Source organism: Natator depressus, chromosome 1, assembly GCF_965152275.1.
Source record: "Natator depressus isolate rNatDep1 chromosome 1, rNatDep2.hap1, whole genome shotgun sequence".
Classification (NCBI taxonomy): Eukaryota; Metazoa; Chordata; order Testudines; family Cheloniidae; genus Natator; species Natator depressus.
In genome coordinates this window covers 323,864,967-323,883,769 of record NC_134234.1, presented here as the reverse complement: position 1 = coordinate 323,883,769, position 18,803 = coordinate 323,864,967, and the positions used below count along the sequence as shown (strand labels likewise).

Genomic DNA, 18,803 nt, shown 5'->3' with positions numbered 1-18,803 from the left:
TGGGAGCAACCTGATATGGTGTGATTTTTGGTTTAGTGACCATTTATCACAAAGTTCAGTTTGTCTGAGTGGCAAGATAGACTGGAGAGTCTGAGGGAACTGTCGGTCACTTCATGGTAAGACTGGTATAGTGATCCAGGAGTTCATATTTGTTACTGGCTTGGTGAAATCTAATTATAGAATACACCACCAGTTTGGGATATCTGCCCTGTTTTCTGACAGTCTGTCCTAAGGTAGGCACTCACATTTGTGAGCCACTCCAGACAGTATGACCTTCTCCACCTGTCAAGGTAGAGGAGATGACATGGTCCACAATGTCAATTTTTAAGTATAATTTTATGATACTCAAATGTTAAGAATCAGGAATTTTGTAGCATATCAAAACAGATATCTAAAGCAAGAAAATACTTTGTTTCCAAAAGAAAAATCAAAGTAAAATAAATAAGAGCTCAAAATAAACTTCATACTCTATCTGTGCTCATGAATATTATCATTTTGCTTATGTTATTATGCATAAGCTACTTTTGCCAAGGACTACTTACTTTGCTCCGCTATTAATATCACTGCAACTTGTGATGCAATAACTCCCACCCATTTCTGAGAACAGTGCAGGCAGTTTATCTGTTAACTCACAGGCTGCTAACTGCCTTTATAAAAAGTTCTTCCAGTTTTGCATACTTCCTCATTGAGCTAGTTTCACTGCAAAGATGAAGAAGCTCATTTACTTAGTCTTGTTTAAGACAGCTCTGCTTGCTTTTACAAATGTTTCTGCACTTGCAGATGAACATACAGAGCGTGTTAAAGAAGGAAAAGCTATTGATGCTTGTCCTATAAAGCTCAAAACCAATGGGGAATGTGAAGGAGAGGAATGTCCATATCAGATAAACCTGCCTCCGATGACCATCCAGTTACCTAAGCAGTTCAGACTGATTGAGAAGACTCTCAAAGAAGTACAAAATCTTAAAGATGTAGTAAACAAATTGAAGAAATCTTGCCAAGACTGCAAGTTGCAGGCAGATGACAACCAAGAAAAAGATAGTACTGAATTCCTGGCACCTAATACAGAAGTCCCAACAGAAAACAGTAAGATACAAGATAACAGAGTAAAGGAATTACAGAGCAAAGTTAATAAACTGTCAGCCAGTTTGAAGAATGCAAAGGATCGGATCCACTCACTGCAGGGTCATCTGGAAAAAATAAGCCTCATCAACATGGACAACGTAGAAAGTTATGTCGACAGCAAAGTAGCAAATCTGACATATGTTGTGAACAATTTGGATGACAGATGTTCTTCTAAGTGTCCAGTCATACAATCAAGTCCTGGTAAGTGAAGCTATATTTATAAATTTTCTGTAGAATTATTTAATAGAACAATTTAAACATATTTTACCACAAATACCTTTGCTATCATCTTCACAAATTAAAAAGCATTATAAAATTCACTCTTATTGTGGCCAGGAAGGACTTGCTGGAAGATATTAAGTGCTTTCAACTTCTATGGGAGTTGCAGGTACTCAGTACCTCTCAGGATTTGACTCTAACATAGTACTTAAAATGTAGCCCTCCAAAGGGAACATTTATTTTAACAGTTGTTCAGCAGATATGCATACTGTATTTACTCATATTCGCATACTGCTGCCATAGCAATTCAGAGCCCAAATGTTAAGATGGAAATGAAATTCCTTTATATATTTAAATTTTATTTTACATTGTATTCAAAAGGAAATATCCACTTTAATTCTGCATTACACTGAAAACTGAACAACTATTTTTGGCTTGGATGTTTTTTCACATTTTTGAGGGATTAGGGGAAGGGAATGAGAAAGATCTGGCCCTAAAAGATTTCAATACTTTTACTATCTGACTTTCATAATGAAAGACTGAAAAAAGAAACATCTAAAAATATCCTGGAATTGTTGTAAAATGGCCTGGAAAGTGTTAGCTAACAACAAAGGAATCTAGTGGAAGGTGTAAGTTGTATAGATGGATAACAAAATCATTATTTACCATAGCTACATGTACATGTAAGGCTTGGCTAAAAATCTAATCAGTGTTAATGCTTCTCAAATGGAAGGCACACAGCGCTATTTTAGCAATAGTGGAATATTGGCAAGAATCTAATATATAAACAATGTAAAATGAGACAATAATGTGGGAGTTTGGGGATTTATTTCCTTTTAAATACCATGCTGTGAGGGACTTATTTTTTATCTTTTTAAAAATCCTGTTATGATTATTAAAAGAAAAAGAAATGGAATTGGTAGATTATATCATGTTAACCTTTACTTTTGCCAAATTAATATGATTAGCATTTTAATTTTTACATTGTCTGTATGTAATTACAATTTTGATATTACATTTAAGGATTTTTAGAAGTAAGAGGCATTCACAAAAGTGTATTCTGCCATCCAGATACCATACATAAAAAGAAAAGGGTTCTCTAGTGATTAAAACAACAACAGGTCACTGCACTAAATTTTTGAGCCACAAAACTGCTTGCCAATCCTCCAAGCTAAAAAAAGTATGACGTATAAAATTAGAGACAGGTCTTTCGTCTATCGGAAGGCATACCTGCAGGACCTGCCCTCCTTCACTCCCATCTACAATACTAGTCTATTTAAAGAATATCAGAGAAAACTGCAGATAGTACAACGAATGCACTGCTGAAATTCTGAAAAACAAGATCAGCAAAAACACAAACAGGACACAAGAACAACTTTATGTTATAGCAATATCTTTACTAGATACCAGTAATCAAATGTCATGCTTCAGGTATAAGATAGTCACAGAGGTCAGGAAGGAACTTTTCCTACCCATCATGTACAACTCTCCATGATTGGGTAGGTGCATTCTAAATTCTCATCACCACCACCACCACCACCTTTTTCTGAAACATCAGTTTTTGGTCACTAGCACAGGCCAGGCCAGTCTTGTGTTACTATATTCTTGTGTTACTATAACACATGTGGAAAAGGTAACTGATGCTAAGTAATGTTCAACCTACAGTCTAAATCCAGGCAGGTAAAAATATTAATACATAGCATTTATATATAACAAACAGTCCAACAGTGATAGTGAAAATGTTATGGTAATATGTGCATTATGAAACTAGAAAGGATGACAACTAGTTTTCGCTCATAGGACCAAATCCTGACTTCAGTGTAGTCAATGGCAAAACTATTATTGACTTAAATAGGAGTAGGGTTGGATCCATAGAAGATGTCTAATTGAGACAGACACTCTTTGTTCACATTTATTCTGAAACTTAGGCCACTTACCATCTTATCCAAAGTCCATTGAAGTAAATGGGAGTCTTCCCATTGTCTTCAATAGGCTTTGGATGAGGCCCTAGTTAAGGGCCTAAATATGGATTTAGATCCTTAACTTTAGGTACTCAAGTTTGAAATTGTTGTCTCTAGTCTCTGGATGTTAAAAAGAAAGTTTTATCTATCAGAAATCTTCCATGACTCCAATTGATACGTGGATGAAAGTAAAACAAAGAAAACCATTAATAACTATTATTATTTTCATGAGTTAGGGTTGACCACAAAACTCAAGAGTGGAGGAGAATAAATAAGTCACTTATGTAATCCTAGAATATCCTTGAGTAACACTGGCATCCCTATTCTATGTAATTAACTCCCATGTTAAATTCTGTCTCATATACAACATATGTACATTCCATGGCAGCATTAGTATCAACCACAAAGTTAAGGTTACATTGAGATTTGAACACAATAAAAGAATAAGATTTCTCTTTCACACTTTAAAGATTGAATTTAGTCTCAATAGAAATAACTCTTCAAAATAACCTGTTCAGTATTGTGTCCAGTTCTAGGCACCATGATTTCAGGAAGGATGTGGACAAATTAGAGAAAGTCCAGAGAAGAGCAACAAAAATGATTAAAGATGTAGAAAATATGGTTTGTGAGGAAAAATTGGGTTTGTTTAGTAAGGAGAAGAGAAGATTGAGGGGGGACATGATAACAATTTTCAAGTGCATCAAAGATTGTTACAAGGAGGAGGGTGGAAAAATTATTCTCTTTAACTTCTGAGAATAGGACAAGAAGCAATGGGCTTAAACTGCAGCAAGGGAGGTTTACGTTGGACATTAGGAAAAACTTCCTAACTGTCAGGGTGGTTAAGCACTGAAACAAATTGCCCAGGGAGGTTGTGGAATCTCTGTCATTGCAGGTTTTTAAGAACAGGTTAGATGAACCCATCAGGGATGGTCTAGTTATTACTTAGTCCTGCCTTGGTGCAGGGAACTGGACTAGATGACCCTTCCAGTCCTACAGTTCTACTGTTCTATGATTCAATAGAACAATTTATTCTCTCTGTAATTTCTTAAATAAAATATTTACTAACTTTTGCAGAGAAAATAATTTTAAAATGCTCTCTTTCTGAAGTTTTTCCTCACTTCCTCTTAATAAGCAGTTATTATTAATAACATTTGTATTTTTCCAGTGGTGATATACAATTAAAACATGTAATCAAACACACCCATGCATTTAAATGAATTTATAGGAGGAATAAACATTCTCATAATAGTTTCCAACACTTAAAACACTTCCTCTGAAAGACATCAATGAAATATTGTTATGTTAATGAACATATTTTGTTGTGGAACATGAAGTTCTAGGAATGTGTCATTTGCAGCATATCCTGTGAAAACTCTTGAGCACAGCATCGGTATTAAAGTGGTTATAGATGGATTTCTAATCTTCAGGAAACACCTGGAAAACATGTTTTGTATAAAATAAATTATTGATAGGAAGACGAGTTACGCAAATGGATAGGCATACTGACTATTTCTTTATTATTAAGTCAGCAATTCTACATGCACAGGAAAGCACTGTCACTTTTCTAGCTACATCTTTCTAGGGATCATAGAATTGGCATAAAATTACTAGTTTCCTCCTATTTCTTAAAGTATTGTAAATAACTGACCACTGACATATGAAAAATTCCCATTGTCTAGACTAACAGCCAATACTAAGAGCCATCTTTAAGTCATCCTGATATGAAATAAACTTCTCATATGACATACTATAGCATGAAAGGTACTGAATTATAGACATTAATATGACAAAGTACAATGAATACATTCCACAAGAGGAGCAAATTCTACAATACATAAGAGAAAATTAAGGTATAGTTGAATACATGAGTTAAAAAGCATTTGAAATAATAGAATGGAAATATTAGGCCAAATTCACCACTGAAATATGCCACCATTAGCTCATGGAAAAGAGTTCCAATAATGGAAAGTATACAGAGGGGGCCAACTTCGGCTGAATATAGCAAACAACTTCACTGAGTGAAAAGGGAAGAGGGGAAGAGGCCAGCCCAGTGAAAAGTGGGTAATATTGGCCAGAAATGCAGTGTTGTCAAGGTGGCTGCGTAGCCATCTGATGCAGCAGGCTCCTGGTGGTGGATACCTATGGAGTAGCCCTGATGGAAATAAAAGATGCCCATACTTACCAGAACTCTGACTGCAGAAACACTACTTGACCTCTGGAGAGAAGTCATCCCACAGGATGCAACCCTCAGGGTATGTGTTTTGCACCTCCTTGAACCAGTTTTGTGGAATTTAACTCATTATTCTTTATGGATATACATGCAAGAAATAAGCAGCAAGACAATTTAATGGAGCTATGTAGCATTTTTAGATCAACATTAATCATTTGTATTGTTTTTGCATTTATTAATAAATAAGAAAAATAGGAGAGAGAACTTCCAGGCAAGATACCGCTAAAAGTGCTGAAGAGTATACACGATGTATTTAAAATGTAATTTTTTATATTACCATAGTCTGGAATGCTTGATGTGGTTTACTAGATATTAAAAAATATTAAATAAAAGACTGTCCGTACTAATACTATCTATTTCCCCCCTAGTTATACAACTAATGCAGAGAGACTGTGCTGATCATTACACAGCAGGTAGAAGGCGTAATGGAATCTACAGAGTTATTCCTGATCCAAAAAATAATAGCTTTGAGGTTTACTGTGACATGGAATCAATGGGAGGTGGCTGGACAGTGCTACAGATGCGTCTAGATGGTAGCATTAACTTCAACAGAACATGGAATGACTACAAAAATGGCTTTGGAAATCTCAGCAGGGAGTTTTGGCTGGGGAATGATAAAATTCATCTCCTGACCAAAAGCAAAGATATGCAGCTGAGAATTGAGCTTGAAGATTTCAATGGTCTTCGAGAGTATGCGAAATATGAACAGTTCTATGTAGCCAATGAATATCTCAAGTACCGTCTAAGTGTCAGTGGCTATAGTGGTACAGCCGGAGATGCCCTGCACTTCAGTAAACATTACAACCACGATCAAAAATTCTTCAGTACTCCGGACAAAGACAATGATAAGTATCCATCAGGAAATTGTGGGGCTTACTACAGCTCTGGCTGGTGGTTTGATAAATGTTTGTCTGCCAACCTAAACGGCAAATACTATCACAAAAAATACAAAGGTATTCGCAACGGGATTTTCTGGGGCACGTGGCATGATGTTTCTAATGATCTTCCAAATGGTTACAGGCAAGCTTTTAAACAGGTAAAAATGATGATCAGACCCAAAGCCTTTGTGCCATAGATCAGCATCCTCCGCTGTAACCAGTTTGTAATGGTCATACTAAAAACATCATACTTATTCAGTATCATATTCAAAATACAAATATTGGAGTATTTTAATATTCAATCCTAATATAATCCTTCCAAGATGAAAGAAAGTATCAACATAAAATGTTTATTGATCCCCCTCCATGCCTTATAAAGACAGTTTTAATGCTTCAGAGTAGCTGTTGCTAAAACTTCAGCATTGCTAAATTCTGAATTTGAAGGCATTGATTTTAATGTTTCAATTGTACTTTTACTATCTGGAGCATACCAGGTTTCTACAATCTACAACTTTTAAAAACTTCTACAAAGGTAGCTGAATGAAAACCCATATTTTTTGCCTGAAAATATCTCGCAAACATTTCTGATTACATATAACCACTTAGGATGAAACTCAGTATCTGCTTATCTGGATCTCATTATATCATCTGTGCCTTCATAAACATTACAAATATATGATCACAACACCACCACGAACTACGAAAGTGGTATCCTATTTTAAAATGACTGAGGCAGAGATCACCTAATTTGCTCAAAGTCACAAAGCAACATTGGACACAGAGTCAGGAATTATAAACAGATTTTCTGAGTCCCCAGTCCATCCCCTTGATCAAAAGACCATCCAACCAAGTATAGTTGCAGAGTTGAACAAAAGGAAATGGAAAGGGTGTGCAGACTAAGTATGGAGTGAAACAGCACCCCCACAGGATGTTTTCCCCCAAGCTGTTTGCTTCGAGACCACGCTTTTTGCTTCTTTGATGAAGGAAAGTCAACAGCTCCACAGCTTGTCAGAGAGCTATGCTAGCAGGACTGGAGCAGGAAGCATCAGAAAGGATTGAGTTCTTGTACTACTGCCTCCAGATCTACAGAAATGGAGTTTGGTTCCCTTACAGCCTGAACCCGTGTGGTTTCACACCCAAATCTCCCTTCCTCTGCATCCTCTATTCAAGGTGAACTTTATGAGATTGCAAGGATTCAAACTTAATTTTTTTTAACTTGTCAGAATTTTTTATTTATCACCAGGGAAAAGATTATGTAGAAAAACACACACCCAAATATAAAATCAAAGTAGGGTTTCCCCCCAATGAATGACTTTTATACAATGAACAGCAGGGAAGCAGAGATTTTCTTGTTATTGTTGTTCTGAAGTGTAAGAAATAAAATGTAACAGACGTTCAAACATTTCATGAATTACAAACCAAAGAGACTTTCCAAATCATAATGAATACTGTACATAGTGAATTTAAATTTGATAAGATTAAGGCCTTGTCTGTACTTAGACAGGTTATACTGGCTCTCAGAATGAAGTAAGTTATAGCGGGACAAAGACTTTTTGCTGGTATAACTGCATCTACAGTAAGGCTTTTCCTGGCATAGCTATATCAGTCAGGGGTATGACTTTTTCACACCTAACCAACATAGCTATGCCAGCAAAACTTTTAAGCGTAGTCAGGTCCAATACTTACAAACATGACATTTACTACTTTTCGATATACCAAACTGAATTGTGCATTAGTGATTTATGTACAATGATCTATGGTGACAATGACCAAATTATAAGATATTAATATATTTTAAAGGAATTATAAATATTTTGATGAGAAATGTCATTTGCTTTATTATGTTTTCATTTTAAAAGATGGAAGATTTTAATACTATCCGATGTATACTCTTTGCTCGAGAACACATTTTGAAGTTACATTATATTTCAGGATAAAAAGGAATTATTTAAACAAAAAAAAGTTTTTGATGCACTGGCTAGAAGAGCGATTTTTAGTAGAATATTATTATATTTAATCACTTGGTATAAAGTGCACTAATTGTTCCTAAACAATGAAAAAGAAATGTATTTGGAAACTTATTACTCAGCTAATTTGTTACAAGTGAAACTGACCTTTGTTTCTTGTTTAATGATCCTTTTTTTAAAATATAGACATTTAAAAATCAGAATACTATTTATATTATTTACAGGATTCTTGACATGTTGTTAAAGGGAAAAAATCAGTCTAATGTTGATATTTTCAAAGCTGGATACTGCCTTCCTAGAACTATTGGGCTGGGTTCTCCAATTATTCACATTAGTTTTATACAAGTGTAACTTCAGTGATTTCAATGGCGTTACTCTCAATTTACACTGGTATGAATAAAGTCTAATTCACACCCATTATGTCCATACGGCAGTTATAGTACTTGTTTGAAAGGTTCCTTGATCTGAATCCTCAAACACAGTATCTCACAAATTATTCCTTTGATGTTCTATAACAATTCAATCACTGATGAAACAGACTACAGTAAGGGAACTCAGAATGGCCAACTGTTGACAAAAGGGCTGTGGAATTTTACATAGCTGACTATGGGTACCTTCCAGCTATAGAGGTGCAGTCTATGGACACTACAGGTGAGCACATAATACCAATGGCTGAATTCTCAGACATCAATGTCAGGTTACTCATTTACTGCTGCAGAACGATCGGGTCCCAGACCCTGTAGTTTTCATAGGCTGCATCTCCATATTAAAGATAAGGCAGCTGTAAACTGATCTGTTTTTAAATTATGTGAGATCTTTGGGCTCATGAACAGCTGTTAACATGATCCTTGACTGGACAAAGTTTAGCATCTCTGAATTAGAGCATTTAAAAAACAAATCTTATACAACCTAAACACTCTCTTTCTCTACACGTGGGCTTAATAATGCAAAGTATGTTTTTCAATTTACAAAAAACACATATATGATAATAAAATTTTTAATCTAATAAATGCACTTGTCTTTTTGATCTGGATACGATTAAATGTTGGATTCTTAGTAATGAAGATTATTAACATCAGGTTTTCAAGCAAAGGTCCTATGGGACACTTTTCCACAGAATACTAAATAAAACTCATCTGTTCAAAGTGATCAGCCAAGCATGCTATAATTTCCTGGCATTCCATGGGGTTGTTTAAACAAAGAAAACTACCGAGAAGGAAAGACAACGAATATCTTTAGAACTGAAAGCCATATTAAACAGCACTGATTTGCCATTTTTCATGCAAGTAACAGTGGGAATAACTCTATTCATCTCAGTTAAAATGCCATGTTCAGTGGTCTTTTGACAGACACAGGGGTCTCTCAAAACTTCAGAAAAGACCTACTTAAGATGTTGAGTTAAAATATTTCTTTCTCTAAGAAGCTTTTCATGCAAGTGTCAGACCACAACCATATTTAAATTTATCTGACATTTTCAAAGGAAGTTAAGATGGGATAAGATGAGACCACACCTGGAACACTGTGTTTATAATTTAACTACTGCAGCTCATTATTTTTTTTATTTAAAAAGGGGGTATTCTGCCAAAAAAAATTAAAAAAACTTACCTGACATAGAAATGACAGAAAAGGGTTTGTTTTTATTTTTGTTTTTAAAAAGCAAAGTATTACCTAAAAGTTTAAGCTTTCTCAGTGTAATAAAGATCCAAATATTGACTTGCCAAAGAGATAGGTCCGAAGTATAAATTCACAACTGTGTTTTGGCTTCATTCTTCAGGGGTTAAAAAGATGAATATCACACTTCATATAAGACTAATGAAATTGAGATAGGTTGCAAAGAAACACAGCTAAGCGGTACATTATACTCAAATATGAAATTGCTGAGCTACTAACTGGGGTATATAACCTATCATTTAAATCAGCTTTTATACCACATGACTTGGCTAATGTGATGTCAATTTTTAAAAAAGACTCCAGATGTGATCCTGGCAATTACAGGCCAGGAAGTCTAACTTCAGTACCCGGCAAACTCTTTGAAAGTATAATAAAGAACAGAATTATCAGACACATAGATGTACATGATTTGTTGGGGAAGAGTCAAGATGGTTTTTGGAAAGGGAAATCATGCCCCACCAATTGACTAGAATTCTTTGAGGGGGTCAACAAGCATGTGGACAAGGAGGATCTAGTGGATATAGTGTACTTAGATTTTCAGAAAGCCTTTGACAAGGTCCCTCAACAAAGGCTCTTAAGCAAAGTAAGCTGTCATGGGATAAGAGGGAAGGTCCTCTCATGGATCGGTAACTGATTAAAAGATAGGAAACAAAGGGTAGAAATAAATGGTCGGTTTCAGAATGGAGAGAGATAAATAGTGGTGTCCCCCAGGGGTCTGTACTGGGACCAGTACTATTCAACATATTCATAAATGATCTGGAAAAAGGGGTAAACAGTGAGGTAGCAAAATTTGCCGGTGATACAAAACTATGCAAGACAGTTAAGTCGAAAGCAGACTGTGAAGAGTTACAAAGTGATCTCACAAAACCGGGTGAATGGGCTACAAAATGACAGATGAAATTCAACGTTAATAAACGTGTAAGCAGAGTCTGGATGAGCTCTCCCCTGACATCTAGCGGTGAGCTGTGGAAAAAGACTTCAGAAGCTGATCTCATTTGCATGATGCTCAGCATGATGGGATTGCTTGCCCAAAAGATTATTTGTGGCTGGTGTTGGATCCCCAGTCTCCTTGGTATTGGGGCATGTCAAGGTTCCTCCCCCACTCTGAATGCTAGGATACAGATGTGGGGACCTGCATGAAAACCTCCTAAGCTTATCTTTACCAGCTTAGGTCAAAAACTTCCCCAAGGTACAAAATATTCCACCCTTTGTCCTTGGATTGGCCGCTACCACCACCAAACAAATACTGGTTACTGGGGAAGAGCTGTTTGGAAACGTCTTTCCCCCCAAAATACTTCCCAAAACCTTGCACCCCATTTCCTGGACAAGGTTTGGTAAAAAGCCTCACCAATTTGCCTAGGTGACTACAGACCCAGACCCTTGGATCTGAGAACAATGAAAAAGCATTCAGTTTTCTTACAAGAAGACTTTTAATAGAAATAGGAGTAAACAGAAGTAAAGAAATCCCCTCGGTAAAATCAGGATGGTAGATACCTTACAGGGTAATTAGATGCAAAATAATAGAGAATCCCTCTAGGCAAAACCTTAAGTTACCAAAAAGATACACAGACAGAAATAGTTATTCTATTCAGCACAATTCTTTTTCAGCCATTTAAAGAAATCATAATCTAACACATACCTAGCTAGATTACGTACTAAAAGTTCTAAGACTCCATTCCTGGTCTATCCCCAGCAAAAGCAGCATATAGACAGACAGAGACCCTTTGTTTCTCTCCCTCCTCCCAGCTTTTGAAAGTATCTTGTCTCCTCATTGGTCATTTTGGTCAGGTACCAGCGAGGTTACCTTTAGCTTCTTAACCCTTTACAGGTGAGAGGAGTTTTCCTCTGGCCAGGAGGGATTTTAAAGGGGTTTACCCTTCCCTTTATATTTATGACAGGGCAGGACTAATAAAGGGTTGTAATAAAGTGTTGTTATCCTTGTTGTGTGAACCGAGGGCAGCAGAACTGTACCTGGCATACCGCAATGGAGGGACTCACCCTCAACTTAACAGCACTCGTTAGGCAGGGGATATGGGTTCCAAAGCCCAATGAGTTGAGAGAGGGTGGGGACAGGTATTTATTTGTATCTGGTGGGCTGGGCCCGTTTAAGGGTCCTAGACACCATTTGACCTGTCCTCTCTCCATGGTATAATAAAAGAGCTAATTTAGACTCAATTGAGAGTCTTGTTACATACTACAGAGTTGAAATCACTGATACCTAGGTCTAAATATTAGACCTACTTTGGGAGAGTGTCTTTATTGCAAGAGACTTCCCAGTGTGCACCAGAAGTGTGGCTCCCCCAGTAACAGCTGAAATCACTGAGAGCTGTGTTAAGTGTGTGTGGGGGACCCTGAAGACCTCTTGGCAAGTGGGCAGCTGATGGAGAGGTACGGCTAGCAGGGAAGCTGGTGGTGAGGCATGACCAGCAGGGTGGCTGGCGGAGGGGTGTGGCAAGTGGCCAGCAGAGCCCTGCAGAGGCATGGCAATTGGCTGTTGGGATGATGAATGAGTGCCTGAGCAGTGCAGTATGTAAGGTGTCTCCTTACCCCCACCACTCCGCAGATGAACCTCTGAACTCTTGGGCTGCACTGGGCAAAGGACAGCAAATGTGAGTGGGATACAGAGAAGGGACAGGCACGTTAAAGGGACTTTTGTGTTGCTGGACTTAAGACAATGAGAGTAAAAGGACACTGCCCAACTTACTTGGGGGTGGGTCTTTTGATCATGGTTTGTGTTTATGAACCATAGTTGCAGTGTTTTCCCAAATTAATGCTAAGTTAATTCCCTCCTTTTATCAAAGTTATTGCTACACTCAGACTCTGTGCTTGTGAGAGGGGAAGTATTGCCTCTTAGAGGCACCCAGGGGGTGGTGTGTAATTTTCCCAAGTCACTGGGTGGGGGCTCGAGCTGGTTGTGTGTTGTATTGTTGAAAAGGAACCACTAGATACTGAACCTGGCCCTTGTTGCTGCTGGCTCCACCTGGCAGAAGGGTTACAAAATAATGCACATTGGAAAACATAATCCCAACCATACATATAAAATGGTGGGGTCTAAATTAGCTATCACCACTCAAGAAAGAGATCTTGGAGTCATTGTGCATAGTTCTCTGAAAACATTCACTCAATGTACAGCAGCAGTCAAAAAAGCTAACAGAATGTTGGGAATCATTAAGAAAGGAATAGGTAAGACAGAAAATATCATATTGCCTCTATATAAATCTATAGTACACCCACATCTTGAATACTGTGTGCAGATGTGGTTGCCCCATCTCAAAAAAGATATATTGGAATTGGAAAAGGTTCAGAAAGGGGAACCAAAAATGATTAGGGGTATGGGACAGCTTCCATACATGAAGAGACTAATAAGGCTAGGACTTTTCAGCTTGAAAAAGAGATGACTGAGGGGGGATATGATAGAGGTCTATAAAATCATGACTGGTGTGGAGAAAGTAAATAAGGAAGTGTTATTTACTCCTTCTTATAACACAAGAACTAGGGGGTCACCAAATGAAATTAATAGGCAGCAGGTTTAAAACAAACATAAGGAAGTATTTTTTCACACAATGCACAGTCAACCTGTGTAACTCTTTGCCAGAGGATGTTGTGAAGGCCAAGACTATAACGGTTCAAAAAAGAACTAGGTAAGTTCATGGAGGATAGAGCCATCAATGGCTATTAGCTAGAATGGGCAGGGATAATGTCCCTAGCCTCTGTTTGCCAGAAGCTGGGAATGGGTTACAGGGGATGGATCTCTTGATGATTACCTGTTCTGTTCATTCCCTCTGAAGTACCTGGCATTGGCCACTTTCAAAAGACAGGATATTGGGCTAGATGGACCTTTGGTCTGACCCAGTGTGGCTGTTCTTATGTTCTTACATTCATATACAATCCCTGGAATGTGCAAAGAATTCCCCTTGCTGCAATGGTGTGTTCCAGTCAGATGGAAGTTTTAGGCAAAGTTTAACACTAATGTAAGTGGGCACAACTCCCTCAACTTTAACTACTTCTTCCAGAGGTGAATTTGGCCACAATCTTCAATATTAAATCCCACAGAAAACTGTTTTAAGACAATAGGTCAGATTCTACTTCCCTACCTCAAGTCCTCACACCAGATATATATGACGTATGTCAAGGTCAAATGGATTAATAGTTTTAGTACAAAATTGTAAATCACAAATTCTGATACAGCAAACGGTCACAGCTCCCCTTATTTAGATGGGAGAAGCAAGGCATAGGCATCTGGACTGTAGAGAAGACAGAGAGCGTGTGACGCCTCCCAACCTCATGCATCTCAGGAATCTGCAAAATCAAAGGAAGCTCCAATCATAGGGCAGTTATGCACCTCCACGTCACTCCTGCTCCTAGCTTCATGGCTTCTCTAGGAGCTGAGCTGCCACTAGCTGGCCCCACCAAACTTGCACTGCACTTTACATCTGTGTGAAGGTAATAGTGTATACCAGAAATTAAGGTTGTTTCTAAAAGTATTTATATCTCTGAAAATCCAAGAGGAATACTGCCTGTTTTGCAGGGATCACATCATGCAGAGAAGCTGTTCCTCAGTCCCTAGGACTGAGCAAAAAAATCCCACAAAATCAGAACTCCAACCATACAATGGCCACATGAAAGGGTTTTGTGGGGTCCTGGTAGAGGAAGCATACTGTATTGGCTCTACTCCCCCTTCTGCGAGTTCAAAGGCCTTTCTACCTCTACACACTGACCCCACGCTTCAAAGTGGAGGGGAATGTAGAGCACTTAATAGTAAGGCCATGACCTCTCAGACCCTCCAGCTTTCTATAGCAACAAATGCTCAGAACCGGATCTTCATCACTTAAAATTCTTCAGTAAATAAAAGCACTAACTGCTTTACTGAGCCTCTGTAGCACAATCCCCATCCAGACTCATTTGTGCTAGTCTTCAATTGGTGCCTCAAATGCTTGACTCGATGAACCCACACTGTGCTCATCATATATTATACATATACATATTTGGAAACTTAACTTGCTCTTTTCTTTGGATATTATCCATGTATTTCACCTGCTAAGAGAAGTGAATGCCATGTCCATCACCAGTGTATCGTGACTGAAGATGATTTTGTGAAATGAAGAGGTCTGCTCAATCTTACTTTATGCTCACTAACACTATCCAGAGTACACCAAGCTGAAGCTCCCTAGTCCATCCCACCAAGCAGTTGAACTAGTAGCTCCTATACAGTGCTATCAGTGTGTTAGTATATGTGACATTTCACAGATTCATCAGGTGCCTTTTTGAAGCAAGCAAACATCTATTGACCATGTTTATCTTTCTTGGGCCAGACTGTAGCCATATTCAATCTGCAGTTCTTACAGCATTTCCCACCAACCATGCCTAATTTTGGGCACCCACTAAAAGGTTTTATAATAAATGTCAGCTCACATTATCGCCACTGTGCTGGCTCACCAGTGACCATTTCAACTGGGCAGAAAATGTTCACTTAATTAGTTCACTTCGTTAGATTCCTGTGGGTGGAGGTGAAGGCAACATCTGTCTTTCCTATCTGTGCTAACATAGTTATATGGCTTTTTTGTTGTTCCAGAAGTCTTTCAAGCATATAATATGCAGAATGAGCCCGGACAAGCTGATGTTTTGAAAATTCTTCCTGCAGCTGTGTCAGGTTTTTAGAGTTTGGATAGAAAAGGCACAGATTTTACATGCTATTGAAACATGTTGTCACTACCATGGTTACCATGTGAAAAGACATAGATGAGCACATTTCAGCAAGTAGATGCACATAGATCAACAGCAAGAAGATTTTTTTTATTCTAAATACTTTCACTCACCTTCATATACAAGACAGAAAAAATATTTTTCTCCCATAATACTGTTAATGCAAATGGCAATTTTTCTAGGCATTTTACCCTTTTTATAGAGTTTGGTAACAAGCACTTTTAGAATTATCCCCTTAACCAGAGGGTTTAAAAATATGGTTATTTACAATATATCGGTTTTAACTCACTATTATTTAGATTTAAAATATTTTGGCTTAAGAAAGCTTAAAGGTTTTTGTAGTTACAAGGTATCTTTTTAATTATACTGGCCAGTGTGACGCCTGGGCAGTGCAAAGAGGCCAGATAATGGCTGTATATAGCCAGCTGAGGATTCCCTAGGAGAGGTGAGCTTTCAGTTGCTGTAAGGCTGACATAGACTCATAGAAGATATGGGTTGGAAGAGACCTCAGGAGGTCATCTAGTCCAATCCCCTGCTCAAAGCAGGACCAACCCCAACTTAATCATCCCAGCCAGGGCTTTGTCAAGCTGGGCCTTAAAAACCTCTAAGGATGGAGATTCCACCACCTCCCTAGGTAACACATTCCGGTGCTTCACCACTCTCCTAGTGAAATAGTTTTTCCTAATATCCAACCTAGACCTTCCTGTGACGGGGTGTGCAAACCCTGCACTGGAAAAGAAAGGGTTAACCCCACACTATGGGTGGCAGAAGTCCCGCCCCCAGGCCATGCTGGGCATGCTCCAACTGCTGCCTCAGTATAAAAGGGAGCAGCCCAGCTCATTCTGAGCTGATTGCTGGAGGGGAAGGACCTTTGGCTGAAGCTCCAGCTGAAGAGCCGTAACAGCCCTTGCCTACAAGAGCCAGAGCCCAAGAAGCTCCGGAGAACCTTCCATGGTGATGAGCTCAGAGACCCATATGCAACACAGACAGCAGCGTCTGGAATTCTGGTAGGAAGTGACCCAGGGAGGGTGAGCGAGTGGTATCTCCTGCCCGGGTGAGGTCAGCGTCTTTCAGTGGGATTCTCTGCTGACCCAGTGATGGACCACTCCATTGCTATTAGTGCCCTGGGTTGGGGCCCGGTGGAGTTGGGTGGGCCCAGTCCACCCTACCTGGGCTGTCACCAATCTGGTAGTTGCCCCCACCTTTCCCTGCCATAGTGACTCTAGCCATTAGGCTGTGCTGCCCTGTGTCTGAGGACCACCATAGTGACTCTATTAGGCTGTGCTGCCCTGTGTCCAAGGGCTGCCATTGTAACTCTGCAGTTGCCCAAGGGCCACCAGGGAGATTAACTGCAGTGATATCACTCCTCTGCCCTGCCCCAAAGGGGGATGGGGTGTGCATACACCATGACACTCCTCCACTGCAACTTGAGACCATTGCTCCTTGTTCTGTCATCTGCCACTTCTGAGAACAGCCTAGTTCCATTCCTTTAGAAACCCCCTTCAGGTAGTTGAAGGCAGCTATCAAATCCCACCCCTCACTCTTCCCTTCTGCAGACTAAATAAGCCTAGTTCCCTCATCCTCTCCTCATAAGTCATGTGTCCTGGCTCCCTAATCATTTTCATTGCCCTCTGCTGGACTCGCTCCAATTTGTCCACATCCTTTCTGTAGTGGGGGACCCAAAACTGGATGCAATAATCCAGATGTGGCCTCACCAGTACCGAACAGAGGGGAATAATCATTTCCCTCGATCTGCTGGCAGTGCTCCTACTAATGCAGCCCAATATGCCGTTGTCCTTCTTGGCAACAAGGACACACTGTTGACTCATATGCAGCTTCTCGTCCACTGTAATCCCCAGGTTCTTTTCTGCAAAACTGCTGCTTAGCAAGTTGGTCCCCAGCCTGTAGCAGTGCCTGGGATTCTTTCTTCCTAAGTGCAGGACTCTGCACTTGTCCTTGTTGAACCTCATCAGATTTCTTTTGGCCCAATCCTCCAATTTGTCTAGGTCACTCTGGACCCTATCCCTACCCTCCAGCATATCTACCTCTCCCCCCATCTTAGTGTCATCTGCAAACTTGCAATCCATGCCATCATCCAGATCATTAATGAAGATGTTGAACAAAACCAGCCCCTGGGGTCCTTTGCTTGATACCGGCTGCCAACTAGACATCGAGCCATTGGTCACTACCTGTTGAGACTGACGATCTGGCCAGCTTTCTATCCACCTTATGGTGCATTTATCCAATCCATACTTTAACTTGCTGGCAAGAATACTGTGGGAGACCGTATCAAAAGCTTTGCTAAAGTCAAGGTATATCATGTCCACTACTTTCCCGAGATCCACAGAGCCAGTTATCTCATCATAGAAGGCAATAGGGTTGGTCAGGCATGTAGCCAGCTTCTATGTCACTCCACCCTATCCAGTGCAGGGAGCTTGCCCAATGTACCATTGGACTCTGCCAATTCTCAGTGAGTGGATGGTCCTTTGGGGACTACACTGCCAGCTGGTGCAGTTTAAAGTAGTTCTTAGGCAGCTCTAACACATGCCAGGGCCAGGTCTAAATCTGTGCAGGTCAGAAAAAGAAGGGTTACTATGAGATTTTGTCTGTGTTGTACTCTCATATACACCCAAACAGTGGGATCCATGCAAATATTTGAAGAACTAGAAATATGTAACCAACTCCTTGGTGACTTGCTCTTTCCTCCTGCACTGAGCAGAGGAAAAAAAAATAAGGAAAATATATTCAAAGTAAGACAAATTTACATTCATCCCTAGTCTATGCACCATGGAAAAGTTCCTCCATCTGAAGAATCCTTGTCAGACAACTTTTCCCATGCTGCACAGATCCAAAGCAGCAGAAACAGGATTTCACTGACAGTGTGAAAGCCACAATATTGCCCTTAATTAATGAGCACAAGCCCCATCTATCACTTTGAGCTTGAGCTGACACTGGAAAGGGTAAAACGCCCATAAAACTTCATGGGGATTTTGTCACTTTATGCCTTTATCTTTCAATTTGATGAGGATAAAAGGGGTGTGATAATTGCACC

The 18,803-nt window shown here is 39.3% G+C and overlaps 2 protein-coding genes across 3 annotated transcripts in view; one reads left to right on the top strand and one right to left on the bottom strand.

The window, feature by feature from the left end:
- CCDC146 (coiled-coil domain containing 146) overlaps window positions 1-18,803 on the bottom strand; it is a 125,035-nt gene that overhangs the window by 77,536 nt on the left and 28,696 nt on the right. The gene's annotated exons all lie outside the window — the stretch shown is intronic.
- On the top strand, window positions 627-9,323 carry FGL2 (fibrinogen like 2). Its single transcript, XM_074942539.1, has 2 exons — window positions 627-1,323; window positions 5,901-9,323. The coding sequence occupies exons 1-2, from the start codon at window positions 708-710 to the stop codon at window positions 6,605-6,607; spliced, it is 1,323 nt and encodes a 440-aa protein (XP_074798640.1). The 5' UTR covers window positions 627-707; the 3' UTR covers window positions 6,608-9,323.